At 34.6% G+C, this 21,153-nt stretch overlaps 1 protein-coding gene across 1 annotated transcript; it reads left to right on the top strand.

Annotated features, from left to right (window-relative positions):
• Positions 1-19,262: 19,262 nt before the first annotated feature.
• LOC116531897 (39S ribosomal protein L32, mitochondrial-like) lies at positions 19,263-20,359 on the top strand. Its single transcript, XM_032250926.1, has 2 exons — positions 19,263-19,461; positions 19,722-20,359. The coding sequence occupies exons 1-2, from the start codon at positions 19,263-19,265 to the stop codon at positions 20,087-20,089; spliced, it is 567 nt and encodes a 188-aa protein (XP_032106817.1). The 3' UTR covers positions 20,090-20,359.
• Positions 20,360-21,153: the final 794 nt, after the last annotated feature.

Here is a 21,153-nt window from a genome sequence, read left to right as displayed (position 1 = left end):
TTAAAAACTAAAAGAGTATAATTGGATCGTTTGTAACAAAAAGAAAGAATAAATGCTTGAGGGATGGATACCCCATTTACCCCGATGTGATTATTATGCATTATATGCCTATATCAGAATATCTTATGTACTCCCAAAATACATGCTTCTACTATGTATTCACAAAAATTTAAAAAAAATCAAAACTACACTGAGATACCATCTCACGCCGGTTAGAATGGCGATCATTAAAAAATCTGGAGACAACAGATGCTGGAGAGGATGTGGAGAAATAGGAACACTTTTGCACTGTTGGTGGGAGTGTAAATTAGTGCAACCATTGTGGAAGACAGTGTGGCGATTCCTCAAGGACCTAGAAATAGAAATTCCATTTGACCCAGCAATCCCATTACTGGGTATATATCCAAAGGATTACAAATCGTTCTACTATAAGGACACGTGTACACGAATGTTCACTGCAGCACTGTTTACAATAGCAAAGACCTGGAACCAACCCAAAAGCCCATCGACGATACACTGGATAGGGAAAATGTGGCACATATACACCATGGAATATTATGCAGCCATCAGAAACGATGAGTTTGGGTCCTTTGTAGGGACATGGATGAACCTGGAAACCATCATTCTCAGCAAACTGACAGAAGAGCAGAAGATCAAACACCGCATGTTCTCACTCATAGGCGGGTGTTGAACAATGAGAACACATGGACACAGGGAGGGGAGCACTACACACTGGGGTCAGTTGGGGGGAAATAGGGGAGGGAGGGTGGGGGGTGGGAAGCTGGGGAGAGATAGCAAGGGGAGAAATGCCAGATGTAGGTGATGGGGAGGAAGGCAGCAAATCACACTGCCACGTGTGTTCCTATGCAACAGTTTTGCATGTTCTTCACATGTACCCCAAAATGTAAAATGCAATAAAATAAATAAATGGGAAAAAAAAATTTAAAAAGTACGTAAGAAAGCAAAAACACATTTTCAATGTATTGTACACATTTATAGCCACAAGATGATACTATTTGATGGGGTGAATCATCAACACAAAAACTTTAAAGCCATATTAAGCAGAACTGAGAAAAGTGTGTGTCTGACCATGTACATAATCTCTAACCTAAATTATCTAAAACAGTCTCGTATGCTAAACACAGACTAGTAATTTCTGTAATTCTTTCTGAAACTTTGCTCTTATAAGGTAAATTTCATCTATGCACCATTTAAAAATAAACAGCTAATTAAAATGACTAAATAATAGGACATTTTTCCTTTGGTAAAACTGCTGCTGTAAAATACACAAAACCATTTTTTTGTCACATAATATAGGTTCATGTAAAAATCACTGAGTCAAACATTATTATGAAGGCTATCATTTCTAAAGCTAGGTTAAATTAATATATTTAACCTAAATAAATAAATTTAAAATAAAGCTAATTAACATATCCACTCTTCCAAAGTATATACATATATCATAGCATCACTTTGTATCCTGCAAATACATATAGTTATAATTTGCCAATATTCAATTAAAAAGTTGTATAATTTTAAAAAATAAAATAAAGCTAGTCAATCACCAAATCACCCAGACTTATAGTTTTATATATTTAAGAAAATAACTTTAACTTCAATATTTTTTGTTGTTCTGCATTTAGTCATTTCTTTTTGTTGAAGACTTTATTCAATAAATATGAAAAGTATTATTTCTAGAATCTATTCCCTACTCTATGTACTGTGAAAATAGCAACCTTTTATAGATAAATAGCAAGTTATAATTAATGCCAAAATTATTCCTTGATTTCTTATTTTATGGAACAAATACTTTAAGAATGTTTGGAGTCATTAGAGATTTTACTACTTAATATGATAGGAAATCAAAGAAATTAACAAAAGAATTCCGAATTAATTTCAAACTAATGGTGAGAACATACCATCAGAGTGATAGAAAATATATTTCTAAAAGTTTCAAAACTCCTGAAAGATTTTGCCATTATTTCTCATGTGTCACTATGAGACTAAGCAATAAGAATCAGCAATTCCATGTCCCAAGTACAAACCCAAAGAAGGAAGGAATTAAATAACTTGTGCATGGAGCTTGCAGTCAAGATAACTATCATCTATTCACAATGAGACATGGTCTGCATCTGGCTTAGCAGGACACTTCATTACAATGAATTCAGGTGGCTGGTCATTTGCTGAGATGCAGCAAGGAGTACGCTGATGACCTGCAAGGGTGTGGGAAGCTACGTGAAAGGTAGACTACCATTACAGTTTCACTGCTCTAGAGATGCTTTTTAAACTAATCAGTAAAAATATATAGCAGTTGTAAATATTTTAGCTAATTCATTTATGACACTATAAGATGAAAAGTCCAAGACCTGCTTGGTTTTGTCAGAAATAAGAGCATTGTTTTGATTTTTCCACTGACTGATCCTTTGTGATTTTGAGTGATTAGATAACTTCATCCAGGTAAAATAAAACTCATTGGTGCCTATAGGTGCCAATTCTAACAAGCAATTTAAGGAATGGAAGGGTGTTTGAAAGTTGTTTTTAGTAATTATACTGAAAACTAATGAGAATAAAAAGGAGCAGCAGGGGAAGGTAAGCAATCTAGGAGTGGTTCTATCAACATGAACTTAATGCAACCTAATTTTGAGTTTTTCTTTTTGTGATAAGCAACATGAAAAAATGCACAAATCATATAAATATACATATACAGTTGGCCTTTCTTATGTATGAATCATTCATCTGCAGATTCAGCCAATTGCAGATACTATATTAGGAAGTCAATAAATAATAACAATACAATAATAAAAATGCAAATAAAAAGAGAGTACAATATACTATTTACATGGCATTTACATTGCATTAGGTATCATAAATAATATAGAGAGGATTTAAAGTATGTAGGAGGATATGTGTAGGTTATATGAAAATGCTATGCCTTTTTTAGGGGATGACTATATACACATGCACAAACACATATGTAGATACGTACACACTATTGAGCATCACAGTTAATGGGAATACATTCTATGTTCGGCATCTCCGCTTTGTAAATTTTCCAGCATTCAGTGCTTATGTGAATACCACACATATTAGTAATAGAACTGATATTGAAGGGCACATATTGGCTGTTCATATGTTATGCATTTATGGTGCAATGTAAAATTGAGCTTCAAATTTCAATTGTGTAGAATAATGAACTCTTGATACCCATTTTGAATTTAATTTTTATCTACAATACAACTTTTAGGAACTAATTATATTTCTGAATACTCACTGTCTTAGTATAAAGAAATACTCATACTTCAGACTTTTATTAAAAGTTAACATTGTTAGATGTTTTAGGACTTTTAAAACATAATTATCACAGCATTGTCATATTTAAATTAACAATAATTCCTTGACATCCATTTTTATTCACATTTTCTTGAGTGTCTCACACATCTTTTTCTTATAATTGGTTGGTTAAAATGACCGCCCAAAGTCCACTTGCAGAATTAGTTGTATTTCTAAGGTCTCTTTTATTCTGTAAGTCTTTCTCCATTTTTTTCTCTTTCCTTTCTTTTATTTTTTTCCTGTTTTTTGGTAAAAACTGAGTTATTTAACTTGTATAATGTCCAACTATTTCTTTGTGGTGAAATTTAACGTCCTTTTATTCTTAATATTTGAATTGATTAGACTAAGTTCCTATTGTTTAAACAAGAATGATTCACAGGTTGTGTTACGTCCTTCCTATTGTATCCATCATAAGGCACATCATTCATCTTATTTTGTGTCAGTGATTTATTAATACAATAATGTTATGGAACAAAAGAAAGCCACAAAATCTCAGTGGTATATAAAATTAAGCATTTATTCTCATAAATCTGTGTGTCAGCTGTGTTTCGGCAAATCAGTACATTAAGAAGGTGATTATATGGCATACAACCATAGATATCAGAAATGGGGAAGAGTGGGTAGGGAGAGAGGAGGATGAAGAGATGTTGGTTATGGGAACAAGGATACAGAGGACTTTTTATAAAAAGTTCTGACCTTCGTGAGACCAGGGTGACAATGCATAGCAACAATATTAGGTAGATTTTGAAGAGGGGATCTGAAATGATACCGACACAAAAAAATGATAAACACTCGGGATAATGGATACCCCAATCACCCTGACTTTATCATTACAGAATCTCTGTATGTAAGGAACATTCACATGCTCTCCATAAATACGTAAATTATTATATATTAACAAAGCCAAAGAATTTTTTTAAAAAAAGGAATTGGGACCATTCATCCAATCCACCACACACTTTAAGTGATGCTAAAATGAATTGTTGGGTTCATGTGGTGTCAGAATGATTTTTCTAATAAAAATATGCCCAGAAGCCTTTTATCTCAAGGTTTTAATCATGGGTGATTGTAAACTTGGTGTATGTTTTTCATTTTTAAAAGCATCCAAAATGCTTAATTTTTATTTTACTCTTTCTTCTGCTTTTAACAATCAGAATTCTTTTAAAAAGACTTTTCCCTTATTGTTATAGACTGAATATTTGTGTGCCCCTTCTCCAAATTCATAGGTGAAGTCCTAACCCCCAATGTAATATTTGGAGTTAGGGGTCTTGGAGAGATAGAGTTAGTAAAGTCGTTAAGGTAGGACCCTCAAGATGGGATTACTGCCCTTGTAAGAACAGAACTATGCTTTCTTTCTCCAGTAGCACTCACTTAGGAAAGTGATCTCTCTCTCTCTCTCCTCCCCCTCAACCCTCCAGGCTGGAGTTCACTGGCCCAATCTCGGCTCACTGTAACTTCCGTTTTCCCATTTCAAGTAACTCTCCTGCCTCAGTCTCCCAACTAGCTGGGACTACAGGCACGCCCCAGAGATGGGGTTTCTCCATGTTGGCCAGGATGGTCTCGATCTCTTCACCTCGTGATCCACCCGCCTCGGCCTCCCAAAGTGCATGAGCCACCCTGTCCGGCTTTTTTTTTTTTTTTTTTTTCCTTTCCGAGATGGAGTCTCACTCTGTTGCCGAGGCTGCAGTGCAATGGCACAATCTTGGCTCACTGCAACCTCCACCTCCTGGGTTCAAGTGATTCTTCACCCTCAGCCCCCCAAGTAGCTAAGATTACAGGCGCTCCACCACGCTCCGCTAATGTTTCTATTTTTAGTAGAGTCGGGATTTCACCGTGTTAGCCAGGTTGGTATGGAACTCCTGACCTCGTGATCCACCTGCCTCGGCCTCCCAAAGTGCAGCCACAGGCCTGAGCCACCGCTCCTGGCCTGACTTTTCTGCAATAACAACAAATGGAACTTACTGGCCTATTAGTCTATGGGAGTCATTTGTAACCCTTATGATAAGATTGCTCAAAAACTATTGTGAAGAGTAAGAGGTCAATCTGGAAATGTCAAAACTAACAATTGTAATCTAGTTTACAGGAATCCATTGTTAATATATTTTAAAAATGGATCATCATTTCTATGTATCTGTAAAGTAGAAAGCCCCAAATATGATATGGTTTAGAAATAGCATGCTGGTGTTTTGGGGAGGAGACATACTTTCATAGGTTATTTGTTAAAATGTTTTAACTAAAGTGACTGGATTTAAAGGATACTGTTAAATTGAGAGATTAGATGATTTATATAATGCTTATATAATTAATATAAATCAGTTTGAGAGAAAAAATAGAAAATATATGAACAGTGTTATATTTGACATTTTTGCCACAATAACTGTCAAATCATGTCAAATTCATGTCAAATCAACAATCCTGCAGGATCTGCACATGTACACCATAACTTAAAGTACAATAAAAATAAATAATAAATTTTGAAAAAGAAAAAATTTTAATGTTACATATTTTCAAAATAGAAGAGAATAGTTCAAGTACTCATAGCAGAAATAAATGATAAATATTTAGTGATGGATAGCCTAATTACTCGGATTCAATTATACAAATACATTAAATTATAACACACACCCATAAAAAATGTGTCTATTATGTATCAATAAAAATAAATAAAAGGCACAAAAGAAAAAAATTAATGATATTGAAGAGTCCAAGAAAATTCATTCCTTGATGATGGAATCAGTCATATAATAAAATATTATACATTCATTTAACTTTTATTCATATTTAATATTACTGTTGTTTGGATGTGAATTCTGTCAACTGTAAAAGACAAAGACGTTTAAATGTTGGTTCCTATTGCTAAGTTCTTTACATCATGGGGGTCAGGTACCGCCAGTTCACCATGAATGCCACTAGATGGCACTGATGGCACTCTGACACCCTTGGGACGTAAATCAGCCACCTGTTTTTCCTAGTTTGGCGACCTCAGAAACGGCAATTGCCACCCTAAACAAATTACAGTCTTTTACCGCAAAATATATTCATAAAAATAGTTAATGTCTTCATGTTCTCTTGCATCCTATCTTCAAAATATGTTATTTGCATTCAGACATTTCACTGAAAGAATTTTGCAAAGTATTGGAACAAGCTAGAAAACAAATGTTTCTCTTTGATTTGAACATGCATATTTTTCTGATTGTTCCCCGGAAATTTACCATAGATAATACTTTTGTTATTATAATTAATAAGAACTAACTATTGTGGAATAAGTTTGGTAGAAGCCATGGTCTGTTTGAGACAATTAATAGAATGAGAACTACTTAATAATTAAGAATGTAGCAAGAATTTACTCTCGATCAAAACTGGGTACCATGATAAGAATGTGCATTCTCTCAGTGAAATATCTCTGGATGTAAATAACCTATTTTTTATTTACTTGATTTCTGTGAGCATCATTCTATCTTCAATCTTCATGATTCTTGACTCCATAGGAAAAAAATCTTGTCTTTAAAATAGCTCTATTTTTACTTAATTAAAACAATAGCAATTTATAATTGAAAGATGTAAGTATAGTGTTAAAACAATGTCTCCTTGGCTCTTCTTAAAATCTTTTGCAAATTCAAACATGCAAGCCAAATATGGTCATTTATGTTGTCTCCCAAAACCCATGACATCTCTATTTCCCTCTCAGGGTTAATGGGACAAAGACAATTCTGATGTGTATACTTTGTGTTTTGTATAGTCTTTGATATTATACTTATAACTCACCTTTTAAATATGAAAAGAATAATTTATTTAAGGCAATATGTTCAGAGCAAACGAGAAATATACTAAAGCTGAGATGTAATGTTTTGTGTTGCTTGAAAAACAGTCTACTGAGTAATAAGAACATATACCCTATTACTCAAAACCAAAACATAGGCAATGACACATAACTGGCACAGCCGGTGACACAAAATTCCATTTGCTCCACAGCATCTCTTGTCAGTGGGCTCCTGTGGGCTACCATTTTCACCAGAAAACTGTTTAGACAGCTTTCAGATACTAAAGAGAGTTAAATGTCAGTCAAAATAATACTTTTAGAATTCTATGCATGGCGATCAAAAAAGGCATTCCAAGTAAATATTTCAGTTAGAAAAACCAGATTGGCAAGTGGGTAACTTAAAAAATTATTTAAGTAAAATTTCTGCTTTAGTGTGTAGAAATTACCTCAACAATATTTTATATAAGATTAGGATTGCATTATAATTGAAAAGAAGTAAGTAATTTGGCTTTGTTCTTGATTCCTGGGATGGTAGACCAGGATTCTTGTTTGCAATTCGGACAGTTGTGCCTCTATATGTTGTAAATTTATTGCATCAAAGAAAACTGTCTACCCCTAACGTTGATTTTTTAAAAATTTATTTATTATACACTAAGTTCTGGGGTACATGTGCAGATCGTGCAGGTTTATTACATAGGTATATATGTGCCACGGTGGTAGTTTGTTGCATCCATCACCCAGCATCCACAATAGGTATTTCCCGTAATGCTGTCCCTCCCTAATCCCCTCACCCTCTACTATTCCTCCTCTAGCTCCCCCCACCACTGCCCCCCGCCAGGCTCCAATGTGTAATGTTCCCCTTCCTGTGTTTTTAAATATGCCTTTCTTTCCACTTTATTTCAACCATAGACGTTTCTTGAATTTTCATACCAGTGAAGTATCTAATTTAATTTAATTTTAAAAAACTTTTTAGTAAAGAAGTTCCTGGAAGGAACTCACTTTAGTGCTACACAGCTAAAGTGCATCTTAATTAAAGGATGGAAAAAGAATCCCTAAGACTTTACTGCGAAATTTTGTAAGAATGATAGACATGAAAGAGCTAAAGTTAACAGATGTTTCAACCAAAGTGATATAAAGCCCAGATGTTTGGCACATTCACGTAGTATTAACTGGGTAAGTAAGAGTCATATTTTCCTCTTTTGAATAATCATTATGCTTCCCCGATTTAAAAATTCTTTTAAAATAAGGAGTGTTGGTAAAAGTAAGGCAGAAATGGAGAGAAAAAAATCAACAACGCAACAACAAACCATTCATTCTCTCTCATGATTTTCTACAATTGTGTGGTGAATTCAAAAGAGAATATAGATGTTTATATTTAAGTAATAAATATTTTCAAAAAGCATCACTGGAAATGATATATCATGAAAGGAAATGAATATTTTACTTTTTGGTGGTTATTTTAGACATATATTGGGAAAAGGCCAGCTCATTTAATTTTCCTCTGAAGTTTATTTATTTCCATGTTCCTAGACAGGAGAAGATAAGTTTTGGAATCATTTAAACATATTTCATGTTTCCTTGTAATGGAACAATAAAAGCCATACTTTAGTGAGACAATATAAGAATATGCGTATATAAGTAATTCTATAAGGCAAAAGCTCGTGCTGTCTTGTAACATGTTCAACTGATGTAAAAGAAATTGGATTTTATTAACAACTTTAAAATATTTAAAGTATTTCCCTTTAAATCCTCTAGGAAATTTGTATTTATACCATTTTCATAATATCTGTTGTAGAATGAGAGAAAAATACAGCAGCATTTTAGATTTCTCAACCTATTCTTTTCCAGAAAGTCACTTTTTAACAAAATAATTTTCAGAAATTTGTAGAATATATGATTCTTGATTTTTAACTAAATACACTTCCTGCTTTGAAAAAAAAAGACAAAAAAAGAAAGGAAGAAATAACCATACACTATGCAATAAAAATATGCACTAAAAATACACTTATTTGTATAGACTCATTATAAGGGTCTGAAATAGAATTATGTTTTCTTTATGGAAAGAAAATGAAGTTTCTCCTTTGATAGAATATATATACCAAGATGATTTTAAAGTATTTTCACTTAGAAATGCTAGCTGCTATTACATATGAATTTTCAAAGCTTGCCAAAGCTTTGGACGGAATGATGAAAATTACTATTACACGACCTTCAGGTTTTCTTTGTTTCATAAAGAGCTAAGATAGCGTTTTTGTCATTTTTCTTTCAGCTCTGGTCTTTCATCATAAATATCAAAGCATGCAATTATACCTTCTCAGATCCTACCATATCCTGCCTGTTTTCCTATCCATGGTAATGACGTTTTATCTCTTTTCCACACGACTTTTTGTTTATTGACACACTGAGAAGAATTTCATAATTTGTTGAATAAAATAAGTAGAATGAATATCAATAAATACAATGACTATTAGACTGATAACATATTATTAAAACAATAACAGTATTTTTACCAAAGGAAGCATCAGACACTGAGAGATTTCTCTACTAGGCTGAGTGTCACATAGACTGTATTCATATGAGAATTATTTGATCTACGAGTAGGGTGTTATTATTAACGTTTAGTATGAGACGTCTCCTCATCTTGACCTTGCGCTATCTTTAGTTTTCCTACTTTAACTTTACTTCCCATGTTAAATTTGCCTTCTGAATTGGTCTTCTTTTTCTATCTCAGTATATGTTCCAGGTATTATACCCTAGATCTATGGTTCTTGAATGTTTATTATATTTGTCTTAAATAAGAAATATCCTAAATAAGTCAATGTGATAAATTTGCAATAGTTTTCCATTGGATGCCAAAAACTATATATTAACATAGAATACCAAATAAATTAAGGCAACAGACACAATCATAGTTTTATATAAAATATTTCCTTTCTATAAACCTTGGATAAAATCCTGAAAATTTATAAGTCAAATGAATTTATATATTAAAATCTATTTCAACATTTACTCTCATTATTATTTCAGAGATTACATTTGTAGGAAGATAATTTGACCCTCAATGTAATAGAAATCATACTTATGCATCTGATTATTCACTTGAAGAAGGAAACACAGTGAAAGGCTCTGAAACCAGACAGATCTGATTGAATTCCCTGTTTCTTTTCTAGTAAATGAATTATCTTTTTCCACATTATTTAACTTTCCTAAGCTTCAATGTCTTAGTTATAAAATGGTCACACTAATATTAAAAACATCAGAAAGAAGTTGGAAGTATTGAATAAGAAAATACATGTGATGAATTTGGCCCACTATCAGACAAGTTAGACTCATTATTATTTATTAGCTATTATTATTTTGTTGTTTTTGTCACTTTCTTTCTTTCTTTCCTTTTCTTTATTTCTTTCTTCCTTTCTTCCTTTCTTTCTTCTTTCTTTCTTTCTCTCTTTCTCTTCCTTCCTTCCTTTTCTTCTTTCCTTCCTTCCTTCTTTTCTTTCCTCCTTTTCTTTTCTTTTTTTTTTTTTAAACGGAGCTTCACTCTTTGTTGCCCAGGCTGGAGTGCAATGGCATGATCTCAGCTCACTGCAACCTCCGCCTCCCAAGTTCAAGCAATTCTCCTATCTCAGCCTCCCAAGTAGCTGGCATTATCGGTGCCCACCATTACACCAGCTAATTTTTGCAATTTTAATAGAGATGGGGTTTCACCATGTTGGCCAGGCTGGTGTGGAACTCCTGACCTCTGGTGATCTGCTCGCCTCAGCCTCCCAAAATGCTGGGATTACAGGCGTGAGCCACCATGCCTGGCCATCAATTTCTTATATTCGTTTTATCCTTGTAAAAAAATTTAATATATAATTATGCAAAATACCTTCATTTTATGAAGAAGTATGACCCTCCCTTCTTAACTCCATATGAAAAGCTGGCTTTAGAAAGCTAAACTGAGACCAGAATGAAGTCTCTGGCTTTGATCTATGGTAGGGAGATTCTGCAAACAAGGATGAGGGAGAACGAAGTGCAAAGAGATCAAGCAAGAGATACCACGGAAAGGACATAGCTAGAGATTAATCAAATAAATGAGAAAGCATGCTGAGTTTGGTAAAACTGTACAACATTCAAACACATAAAGCAAGGGAAGCTTCACATGTTGGAGAACAGCTAGGAGAATAATATTAGCATAAGATTTTCTTACCCTGGTTACCAACAATTTGTTATTGCTGAGTTAGAGCACTTAAAATGATACTTTGTATTGCATACAGTGGCCAGAGACATAATTTGTGTAGGAAGAAAATTAGTTTCTCGGAGATCTGGGCCTGCATTCAAGCACATCCTCCCTCTTACCACATGAGCCTGGTTCAACAAGCTAATAACCTCTCTGTTCTTGTTTTTGATATCTAGGGTTGTTTTGAGGAAAGAGTGAGGCATTGCCAGCAAAAGGCACTACAAGCACAACAGGTACAAAAATGTTCATCACAGCACCTTGTAAGAATGAATAACTTGAAACTACAAACATGTACAGCATGAGGCGAGCATTAAAATAGACAATCCAACATCTTCATTATTCGGTATGTTATAGCTATGTAAAGCAGCTCGTTACATCTATACTTCTCGAAAACAAATATTTATGTTGGGGAAAAAAAAAAAACCCACGAAGATGTAGGAGAGTATCTATACAAATCAGGAGCCTTGGAGGACTACAGTTAGACGGAGCTAGAAAAAAAATAAAATGTATCAGGTGGTTAAGGAAGAAAGTAGGAAAACAGCTCTCAGCCCCATCACTGATAAGGAAAAAAAAAAAAAAAAAAAGAAAAAAAACTTGCTCCCTTGCTTCTCTCTGCCTCCAACCCTTCCCACAATCCTTCCTGAGCATTTCATTTTTATTTCTTAAAATAAAAGCTTTCTTAGGACCCACAGCAAAATAGTAGTAGTATTTAAGCCTGAGGATTAAAAAAGGGAGAAAATGTGGCAGTCAAGAAAAAAATTTCACCATTTTTCCTGTAAATTGTTTTAGCAAAGGATAAAGCACTGGATTACTGTTAGTAATTCATTTGCATATAAATTGACATTATCTATCTATATCTTTATCTATGTTTCAACCTTTGAAAAAGCTGGCATTTCATTAAATATCAGAATTTTAAAAGCTGCTAAATATTTCTAACTAAATCAAATACAATTAAATATCATAAATTACCAATTTTATAGACAAAGATTAATATGATTCATAGTGCTCACTGCTGAGAAGTATAAACCTATTTAGAGGTCAACCTGCCAATATGTATCAAATTTTAAAAAGGGCATATCATTTTATTCAGTAATTTCACTTATAGAACTTTATACCATAGAAATAAATCATACAGAGCATTGTACATATGATGATTTACTGCAGCATTTTTTCTAATTTAAAGAAAATTTATATTTTCTCCAGGCAAGGGCTATGTATAAATTATGCATATTCCATATGACTGAATACTTTGTAGTAATTAAAAACAATATGGTAGTTCTCTATTAATTAATATAGAAATATGCCCATAATAACATTGTTGTAAAAAAGTCTGGTTACAAAATGAAATTTAGGGCCATTATGTTTGTGTTTTGGATCCATAAATTCATATGAACGACTAAGCTGTTAATTGTGATATTCTCTGCTGTGTAGGATTACAGGGAAGATTCGCTTTCCTCTTTTATAGTTTATTACAATTAGGAGGGAATTTTTAATGAAGATATATTATTTTATAACTCTGAAACAATAAAAATAAGCCATTTTGGGAAAAGAAAAAATGAAATAATATGTTTCCTTCTTGAAAAAATATAGAACAATAGGGAAAGTAATCCTCTGAGGGAAATGTCTATTGTTCGTGCAAAGAGTAGGTGGCAATGTGACAGGCAGTGTGAGATAGAAGAAGAACAAAGACAGAGAACCCAGGGAAACCCTAGAGCAGAGGAAAGCCATTTTCAAAATATTGGAATAAGGCTGGGGTTTAGTGATTCAATACTTAAACACAAGGTACATGTATAAAGATAATTCCAAAACTTGGGCCTCAGTCATCAAGGGAAATGGCAGGTAGGTCCTAATGCTATCAAAAAAAGTAAAAATTGCATTCCAGATAAGTCAGATTTTTATCTTCCTTTTGGGTTAGGTAAGTTATGGGGTTGGAAATCCAATGCCAAATAAAGATAATAATGGCATCTGGTAGTCAGGAACACAGAAATGACAATATCTACCGCAGCTAGGACTAGAATATACTTGTTTTCCTGGGACAGGAAAGCTAGGGTCTGAGGAAATGAGATATAATGAAGAAAAGAAGAATATGAACAAATTTATGTACACGAAAATTAAGTTCTATTTTTTTCTTCTTAAGCATGAGCCTCATTCTGTCACCCAGGCTGGCGTGCAGTGGCCTGATCTCAGCTTACTGAAACCTCTGCCTCCCAGTTTCAAGTGACTCTCCTGCCCCAACCTCCCAAGTAGCTGGGATTAGAGGTATCTGCCACCATGCCCCACTAATTTTTGTATTTTTAGTAGAGATGGGGTTTCACCATCTTGGCCAGATTGGTCTTGATCTCCTTACCTTTCGTGATCTGCCCACCTTGGCTTCCCAAAGTGCTGGGATTGTAGGTGTGAGCCTCTGCTCCCAGTCTAGAAAGTTAATTTTTAAGAGCAAAATGGGACTAGTGTTAGTTTGATTTTGTAAGAAATATTTTTATTTTTAATACTTTTAATTAAGCAAGTACACCTGGTTGACTTCCACTTCTGGAAAACTGTCATATTAGAAATATTTAAAATTCTCACACCTAAGAATACTTAGAAATTATGCATAAAACACAGGAAAAAAAGTATTTTTAAATGTGTTTCTGAGGTCACAAGAAATAAAGGGAAATTGCTGAGTCTTTAAAGTACATAAATAAAAAATAATAAATTGTTGAGTGAGCACTACAGCTACTTCTGGGTATCGGTGTTTGACATATTCAGGATTACTAGTCTCAGTTTTACAGGAAGGCATGAAGAATGGGGCTTGCACATGGTAGAGAGTTAGAACTATGACTTCATTTGTAAATCAGAATCCTTGGAGGGCTATAGTTACAGTGAGCTAGGAAAAAAAAAAAAAAAAAAAAAACCCTCTATCTCCTGGCCAATGAAGAAAAAAATAGGAAAACACAGCTCTTAGCCTGATAACTTATAAGGAAAAAAAGAGAAACCTTGCTTCTCTCTGCCTCATCCTCTCTTCAAAACTCAGGTTATTTATTTATTTATTTTTTGCATGGACTTGGGATTTAAATGGCTCTATCTGAATGGACTGAGAAACCTGAAACAAAAACTAAAGTGTATTTTTGTCTTTCCTTAACCTAGAATGAGAAAAATTCTCTCTGGAAAAAAAAAAAAAATTCCTTCAATTCAGAACTCAAAGAATGTCACAGATTTAGATCAAGCAAATATGAGCTCAGAAAACATAAGTAGAAAGCAAGAAAACAAACTCACTGTGATCAAGAGATGGCAAAAGAAAAAAAAAGAGTAGAATTAGACTTGTAAGAATTACATATATTGGATTTTTAAAACATTCACAATAATACAAGTAAAATAAAGTCATAATTTTGTTATGGAAGCTTATAAAAATGAATATACATATTATGAAAAAGAAGTTCTACTAAGTAGAACTTCTCATGGTTAAAAAAATAAATCAATATAAGCACAATGGACAGGTCAAGCTCTCTATCAAACATACTAGAAAAATAATTGTGAACTGGAAGATAACTTCTAATAATTGCCCCAAGCAATGGACATACCATAGATGAAAAACATGAAAGAAAGAGTAGGAGAGATGGAGAATAAAATGGCAACGACAGAGAAGTAACTGGAGTCCCAGAAGGAGAGGAGGAGAGAACAGAGAAATATGAGAAAGGCAATATTCAAATGACAAAGATTTCCAAATTTAATGAAGGATAGAAAGCCTCAAATTTATAAAGCACCAGAAAATCAAATCCCAATCATAAAAAATAAAATCAAGTCCACATAAAAAGATCATAAAAGTAATTCAAGCTCATTGTTTGAAAAGAAAATGTAAGATAATAATATAATTTTTAAAATTATAGTTTATCCTGATCAGAAGCCGAGTGCTTTTATGTTTTCCCCTTTGTCCTTTCTCTAAAAAGCTTCTCAGAACCAATCTGATAAAAGAATGAGAGAGAGAGAGAGACAGAGAGAGAGAGAGAGACAGAGAGAGAGAGAGAGACAGAGACAGAGAGAGATTACCAGTTTTAATATTGTGAAATATATCATTCAAGATACTTTTATGCAAAGAGAGCAAGAGACCTAGAGACATACAGCAAGTACTTAATTATTATTGCATACAGACAAAAGTATAATTAAAAGCATATTAAAAGCAGAATTTTTCCTGTTTGCTATATTTACTTTATTCTCATAATTTGAAATTTCTGCATTGCATTTTTAGTAGAAAACATATTTTTTTTCAAGGAACTCACAGTTTAATGGGAGAAATAAACAATTACAGTGCATTAATAAAAGTGCTCTTAAGTATTAGAAGAGACGTGTGTAAATCATTGGAAGAGAACAGAGAATCTATTCCAGAAACAAACTCATATATCTGTGCCTCATTAAATGGAGGGAAGAATAGTCTTTAAAACAACTGGTTCTAGGGTAACTAAATATTCACATGCAAAATAATGAAATTAGATCTGCTATGGTTTGAATGATGGTGTACCTTCAAAATTCATGTTGAAACTTAATCCCCAGTGCAACAGTATTAAGAGGTGTTGCCTTTTGGAGACCATTGAGCAGAGCATTCATGAATGGGATTAGCACCCTTGTAAAAAAGCCTAGGTTGAAGGAAGCACACTCTTGTCCTTCTGTCCTTTCCACCATGTAGGGACACAGTGTTCCCTCCAGAGGATGCAGCAACAAGGTGCCATCTTGGAAGCAGAGAGCAGCCCCCACCAGATACCAATTCTCCAGCCCCCTTGATCTTGAACTTCTCAATCTCTGTAGTCTAGCTATCGGGAGGAAGAGAGAAGAGAATTGCTTGAACCTGGGAGGCAGAGGTTGCAGTGATCAAGATTGTGCCACTGCATTCCAGATTGAGTTAGACTCCATCTGTAGTCCCAGCTACTCAGAAGGATTGCTTGGCTGCAGCAGAGGGAGCAGAGAGACAGGGTCTTACTATGTTGCCCAGACTGGACTCAGACTCCTGGGAAAACATATTAGAATCTATATTTTTATCAATATTGATATTAAGTTGTATCTATAAACTCCACTATGTACCACGCAGACAACCCTGTTGCCCCCTATATTATTTTTCAAGCTTTAAGATAAGATGGATCCCAGAATTCATCAAAGGGATAATACTATATGTTGGGCTTAACTAACCCTATTTTCAAGAATAACAATAATCTCTAACATTAATTAAAATATGCCAGGCATCATCTTAAGTGGTTGACGTGGACTGATGCATTTAATTCTCACAAAAGTCTAAAGTAGATGCCAGGTTTTTACCCCATATCATAGATGATATGGGCAAATATTTGTCCAAGACACACAACTATGAAGCAAAGGATTCATACCCAGAATGTCTTATACTAAAAGATGTACAATCCACCATTCTACCTATGAGGTATAAAGATCTATAGTTTTCCTTATTTAGTCTATAGAGGTGTTTTTTTCTATTTTTAACTCAAATCATATTTTCTTCTACAATCCATATATACATATGTAATTTTATTTTTAAATGTTCACATATATTCTGATGAAAGAAAGTTCTATCCTCAAATATGTGTCTTAATTTAGATTATCAATTAATTATATCTGTAACTGAAATATGATGATTTATCCTTATCAGTTAACAAGGAACAACAGCAACTATAATTGCTAATAATCATGTCATATGCATAAGACAATCTACTGAGGGGAAGTTCAGAATATACTCCTAACTGTAAAGAATATAGCAAAGCATTTTACACTTGAATTCTGTGATTCAGAGTTCACACTATACATTTTTTCTCACAATATGTAAAATAAAATTTAATCAGATAGAGTACTAAGATGTATATCTCTAAAAATAATGCATTATCATTAAAAAAACAGGTATACCAATTGCAGCAGCACATCAAAAAGCTTATCTATCATGGTCAAGTAGGCTTCATCACAGGGATCTAAGGCTGGTTCAACATAAGCTAGTCTATAAATGTAATCCACCACATAAACAGAACCGAAGACAAAACCACATGATTATCTCAATAGATGCAGAGAAGGTCTTCAACAAAATTCAACAGCCCTTTATGCTAAAAACTCTCAATAAAGTAGGTATTGAAGGAACATATCTCAAAATAATAAAAGATATTTATGACAAGCCTACAGCCAATATCATACTGAATGGGCAAAAATTAGAAGCATTCTCTTTGAAATCTGACACTAGACAAGGATGCCCTCTCTCACTACTCCTATTCAATATAGTATTAGAAGTTCTAGCCAGAGCAACTACGCAAGAAAGAAAAAGAGTATTCAATTAGGAAAGGAGGAAATCAAATTGTCTCTATTTGCAGATGACATGATCGTATATTTAGAAGACCCCATGGTCTCAGCCCAAAATATTCTTAAACTGATAAGCAACTTCAGCAAAGTCTCAGGATACAAAATCAATGTGCATAAATCACAAGCATTTCTATACAGCAATAACAGACTAACAGCCAATCATGAGTGAGCTCCAATTTACAATTGCTACAAAGAGAATAAAATATCTAGGAATACAACTAACAAAGGATGTAAAGGACCTCTTCAAGGAGGACTACAAACCACTTCTCAAGGAAATAAGAGAGGACACAAACAAATGGAGAAACATTCCATGCTCATGGTTACAAAGAAAAAATATCATGAAAATGGCCATACTGCCTAAAGTAATTTATAGATTCAATGCTATCCCCATCAAGCAACCGATGACCTTCTTCACAGAACTGGAAAAAACCACCTTAAACTTCATATGGAACCAAAAGAGAGCCCACATAGCCAAGACAATCCTAAGCAAAAAGAATAAAGCTGGAGGCATCACGCTACCTGATTTCAAACTATACTGCAAACCTACAGTAATCAAAACAGCATGGTACTGGTACCAAAACAGAGATATAGACCAATGGAGCAGGACAGAGGCCTTGGAGGCAATGCCACATCTCTACAACCATCTGATCTTCAACAAACCTGACAAAAACAAGCAATGGGGAAATGATTCCCTGTTTAATAAACGGTGTTGGGAAAACTGGCTAGCAGTGTGCAGAAAGCAGAAACTGGACCCCTTCCGACACCTTACACTAAAATTAATTCCAGATGGATTAAAGACTTAAACATAAGACCTAACACCTTAAAAACCCTAGAAGAAAACCTAGGCAAAACCATTCAGGACATAGGCATAGGCAAGGACTTCATGACTAAAACACCAAAAGCATTGGCAACAAAAGCCAAAATAGACAAATGGGACCTAATTAAACTCCAGAGCTTCTGTACAGCAAAAGAAACAATCATTAGAGTGAACCAGCAGCCAACAACATGGGAAAAAACTTTTGTAATCTACACATCTGACAAAGGGCTAATATCCAGAATCTATAAAGAACTAAGACAGATTTACAAGAAAAAAAACAAACAAACCCATCCAAAAGTGGGCAAAGGATATGAACAGACACTTTTCAAAAGAAGACATATATGAGGCCAAGAAACATATGAAACAATGTTCATCATCACTGATTATTAGAGAAATGCAAATCAAAACCACATTGAGATACCACCTCACGCCAGTTAGAATGGTGATCATTAAAAAATCTGGAGACAACAGATGCTGGAGAGGATGTGGAGAAATAGGAACACTTTTACACTGTGGGTGGGAGGGTAAACTAGTTTAACTACTGTGGAAGACAGTGTGGTGCTTCCTCAAGGACCTAGAAATAGAAATTCCATTTGACCCAGCAATCCCATTACTGGGTATATATCCAAAGTTATATACTTATTCTATTATAAAGACACATGTATACGTATGTTCATAGCAGCACTGTTTACAATAGCAAAGACCTGGAACCATCCCAAATGTCCATTGACAATAGACTGGACAGGGAAAATGTGGCACATATACACCATGGAATACTATGCAGCCAAAAAAAATGATGAGTTCTTCTGGCGGGGAAGATGGTGCTGGCCATGCTGTTGGTGGTATTTCCACCATGGCCTGCGGCCCAGGGACTGATTCAAAACCACTGGGAGCAACTACTGCAGAAGCTTCTGCAGGGCTGGCCGGGCTTTCCTAGTCCTCCTTGGGGACCAGCATTAGCAGTGCAGGGCCCAGACATATTTACAGAGCCAGTAAATGATACCAGTGGAAGTACAGGTGTTGATCGACTTACCGCCTATGCAACTTACGACCATTCGACTTTACGACCACAATCGCTAGCCACGACTGCTCCGCTTCTGGCAGTGCAAACATTGCCCAGCTGGGCGTACTACAGTGTGGACCAGCTTGCGGCAGCACTACCAACTCCATGTGCACCATTTCAACTGTACATATAGTCTACTCAACTTACGACCAAATCGTGTTACGACTGGTCCGTGGTCCCGACTGTGGTCGTAAGTCGAGCACTAGCTGTAGAGAGAATTCTGGCCTTTTAGATAGTATCTTTTGGATGGCAGCTCCCAAAAACAGACGCACCATTGAAGTTAACCAGTGTAGGAAAAGAAACCCTAAGAAGTTTATTAAAGTTAAGAACAATATAGATGTTTGTCCTGAATGTGGTCACCTGAAACTGAAACATGTCCTTTGTGGCTACTGCTATGAGAAGGTGCGCAAGGAGACTGCAGAAATCAGACGACAGATAGGGAAACAAGAAGGGGGCCCTTTTAAGGCTCCCACCATGGAAACTGTGGTGCTGTACTCGGGAGAGAAGCCATCTGAACAAGATCAGGGCAAGAGGATCATTGAACGGGACAGAAAGCGACCATCCTGGTTCACCCAGAATTGACATCAAAGATATTAAAATGATAACTTCACAGTAATAATTTCTCCTGAAATAGAGAAAGATTCTTTATGTTGTTGTGCTTGTTTTTAAATCATCAATATAGTTTAACACATTCTTTCTAAGCAGTTTTGTGTGGGATAATTTGAAGAATATATTATGAGTAAACTCTGAAAATGTTGTTTATCCAAAGGCTCGATGGATTATGTTTCTATTACATACAAGGTTTTAAGTAAACATAAAATTTCCAGAACAAAAATAAATTTAAAATTCATAGCAAGAAAAAAAAAAAAACAAAAAAACAAAACGATGAGTTTGTAGGGACATGGGTGAATCTGAAAACCATCATTCTCAGCAAACCGACACAAGAACAGAAGATCAAGCACCACATGTTCTCACTCATAGGTGGGAGTTGAACAATGAGAACACATGGACACAGGGCAGGGAGCATCACACACTGGGATCTGTTGTGGGGGGCCAAGGAAGGGACAGCACGGGGGTGGGGAGGTTGGGGAGGGATAACATGGGGAGAAATGCCAAATGTAGTTGACAGGGGGATGGAGGCAGCAAACCACATGGCCATGTGTGTACCTATGCAACAATCCTGCATGATCTGCACATGTACTCCAGAACCTAAAGTACAATTTAAAAAAAACAGGTATGCAAGTGATACATTCTGATTCTTTTAAATTATAGTAGTCAAAATTAGGCACACATGAAAATTAAGTTTCATGTGACTGTTCTATTTATGACATTCTTAAGTGTTATCAAAATTATTCTGACAAAAACTGCAATGTGTTCATAGATATGAGTTAACACCCTGACTGTATCTTAAGTTAAATTTCAGAAAACATATATATTTCTCCAAAATATTTTCTGTAATCCTATAAAGCAAACACAAAAGCATAGAGAAGGAGACAATCTTATTAACACCTCTTTAAAAGTATAGTACCTAAATCAGCAATACTTTATTTTATGGAACAGAAACAAAGATAAACAATGATTGGTCAATTTAGAACAGTTCTATTGTACTAAAGAAGATAACATTAGATAATTCATTTTAAATGCTT

The sequence above is a fragment of the Sapajus apella genome, unplaced genomic scaffold (genome assembly GCF_009761245.1).
Source record: "Sapajus apella isolate SASKATOON/1434 unplaced genomic scaffold, GSC_monkey_1.0 scaffold3, whole genome shotgun sequence".
Lineage (NCBI taxonomy): Eukaryota > Metazoa > Chordata > Mammalia > Primates > Cebidae > Sapajus > Sapajus apella.
The sequence above is the reverse complement of the archived record's forward strand: the minus strand, read 5'-3'. Positions and strand labels throughout refer to the sequence as shown.

Coding starts and splice junctions, on each gene's coding strand:
- LOC116531897 (XM_032250926.1), top strand. CDS start 19,263: ATGGTGCTGGCCATGCTGTTGGTGGTATTTCCACCATGGCCTGCGGCC. Junction 19,462..19,721: donor TGATACCAGTGGAAGTACAG/GTGTTGATCGAC, acceptor CTAGCTGTAGAG/AGAATTCTGGCCTTTTAGAT.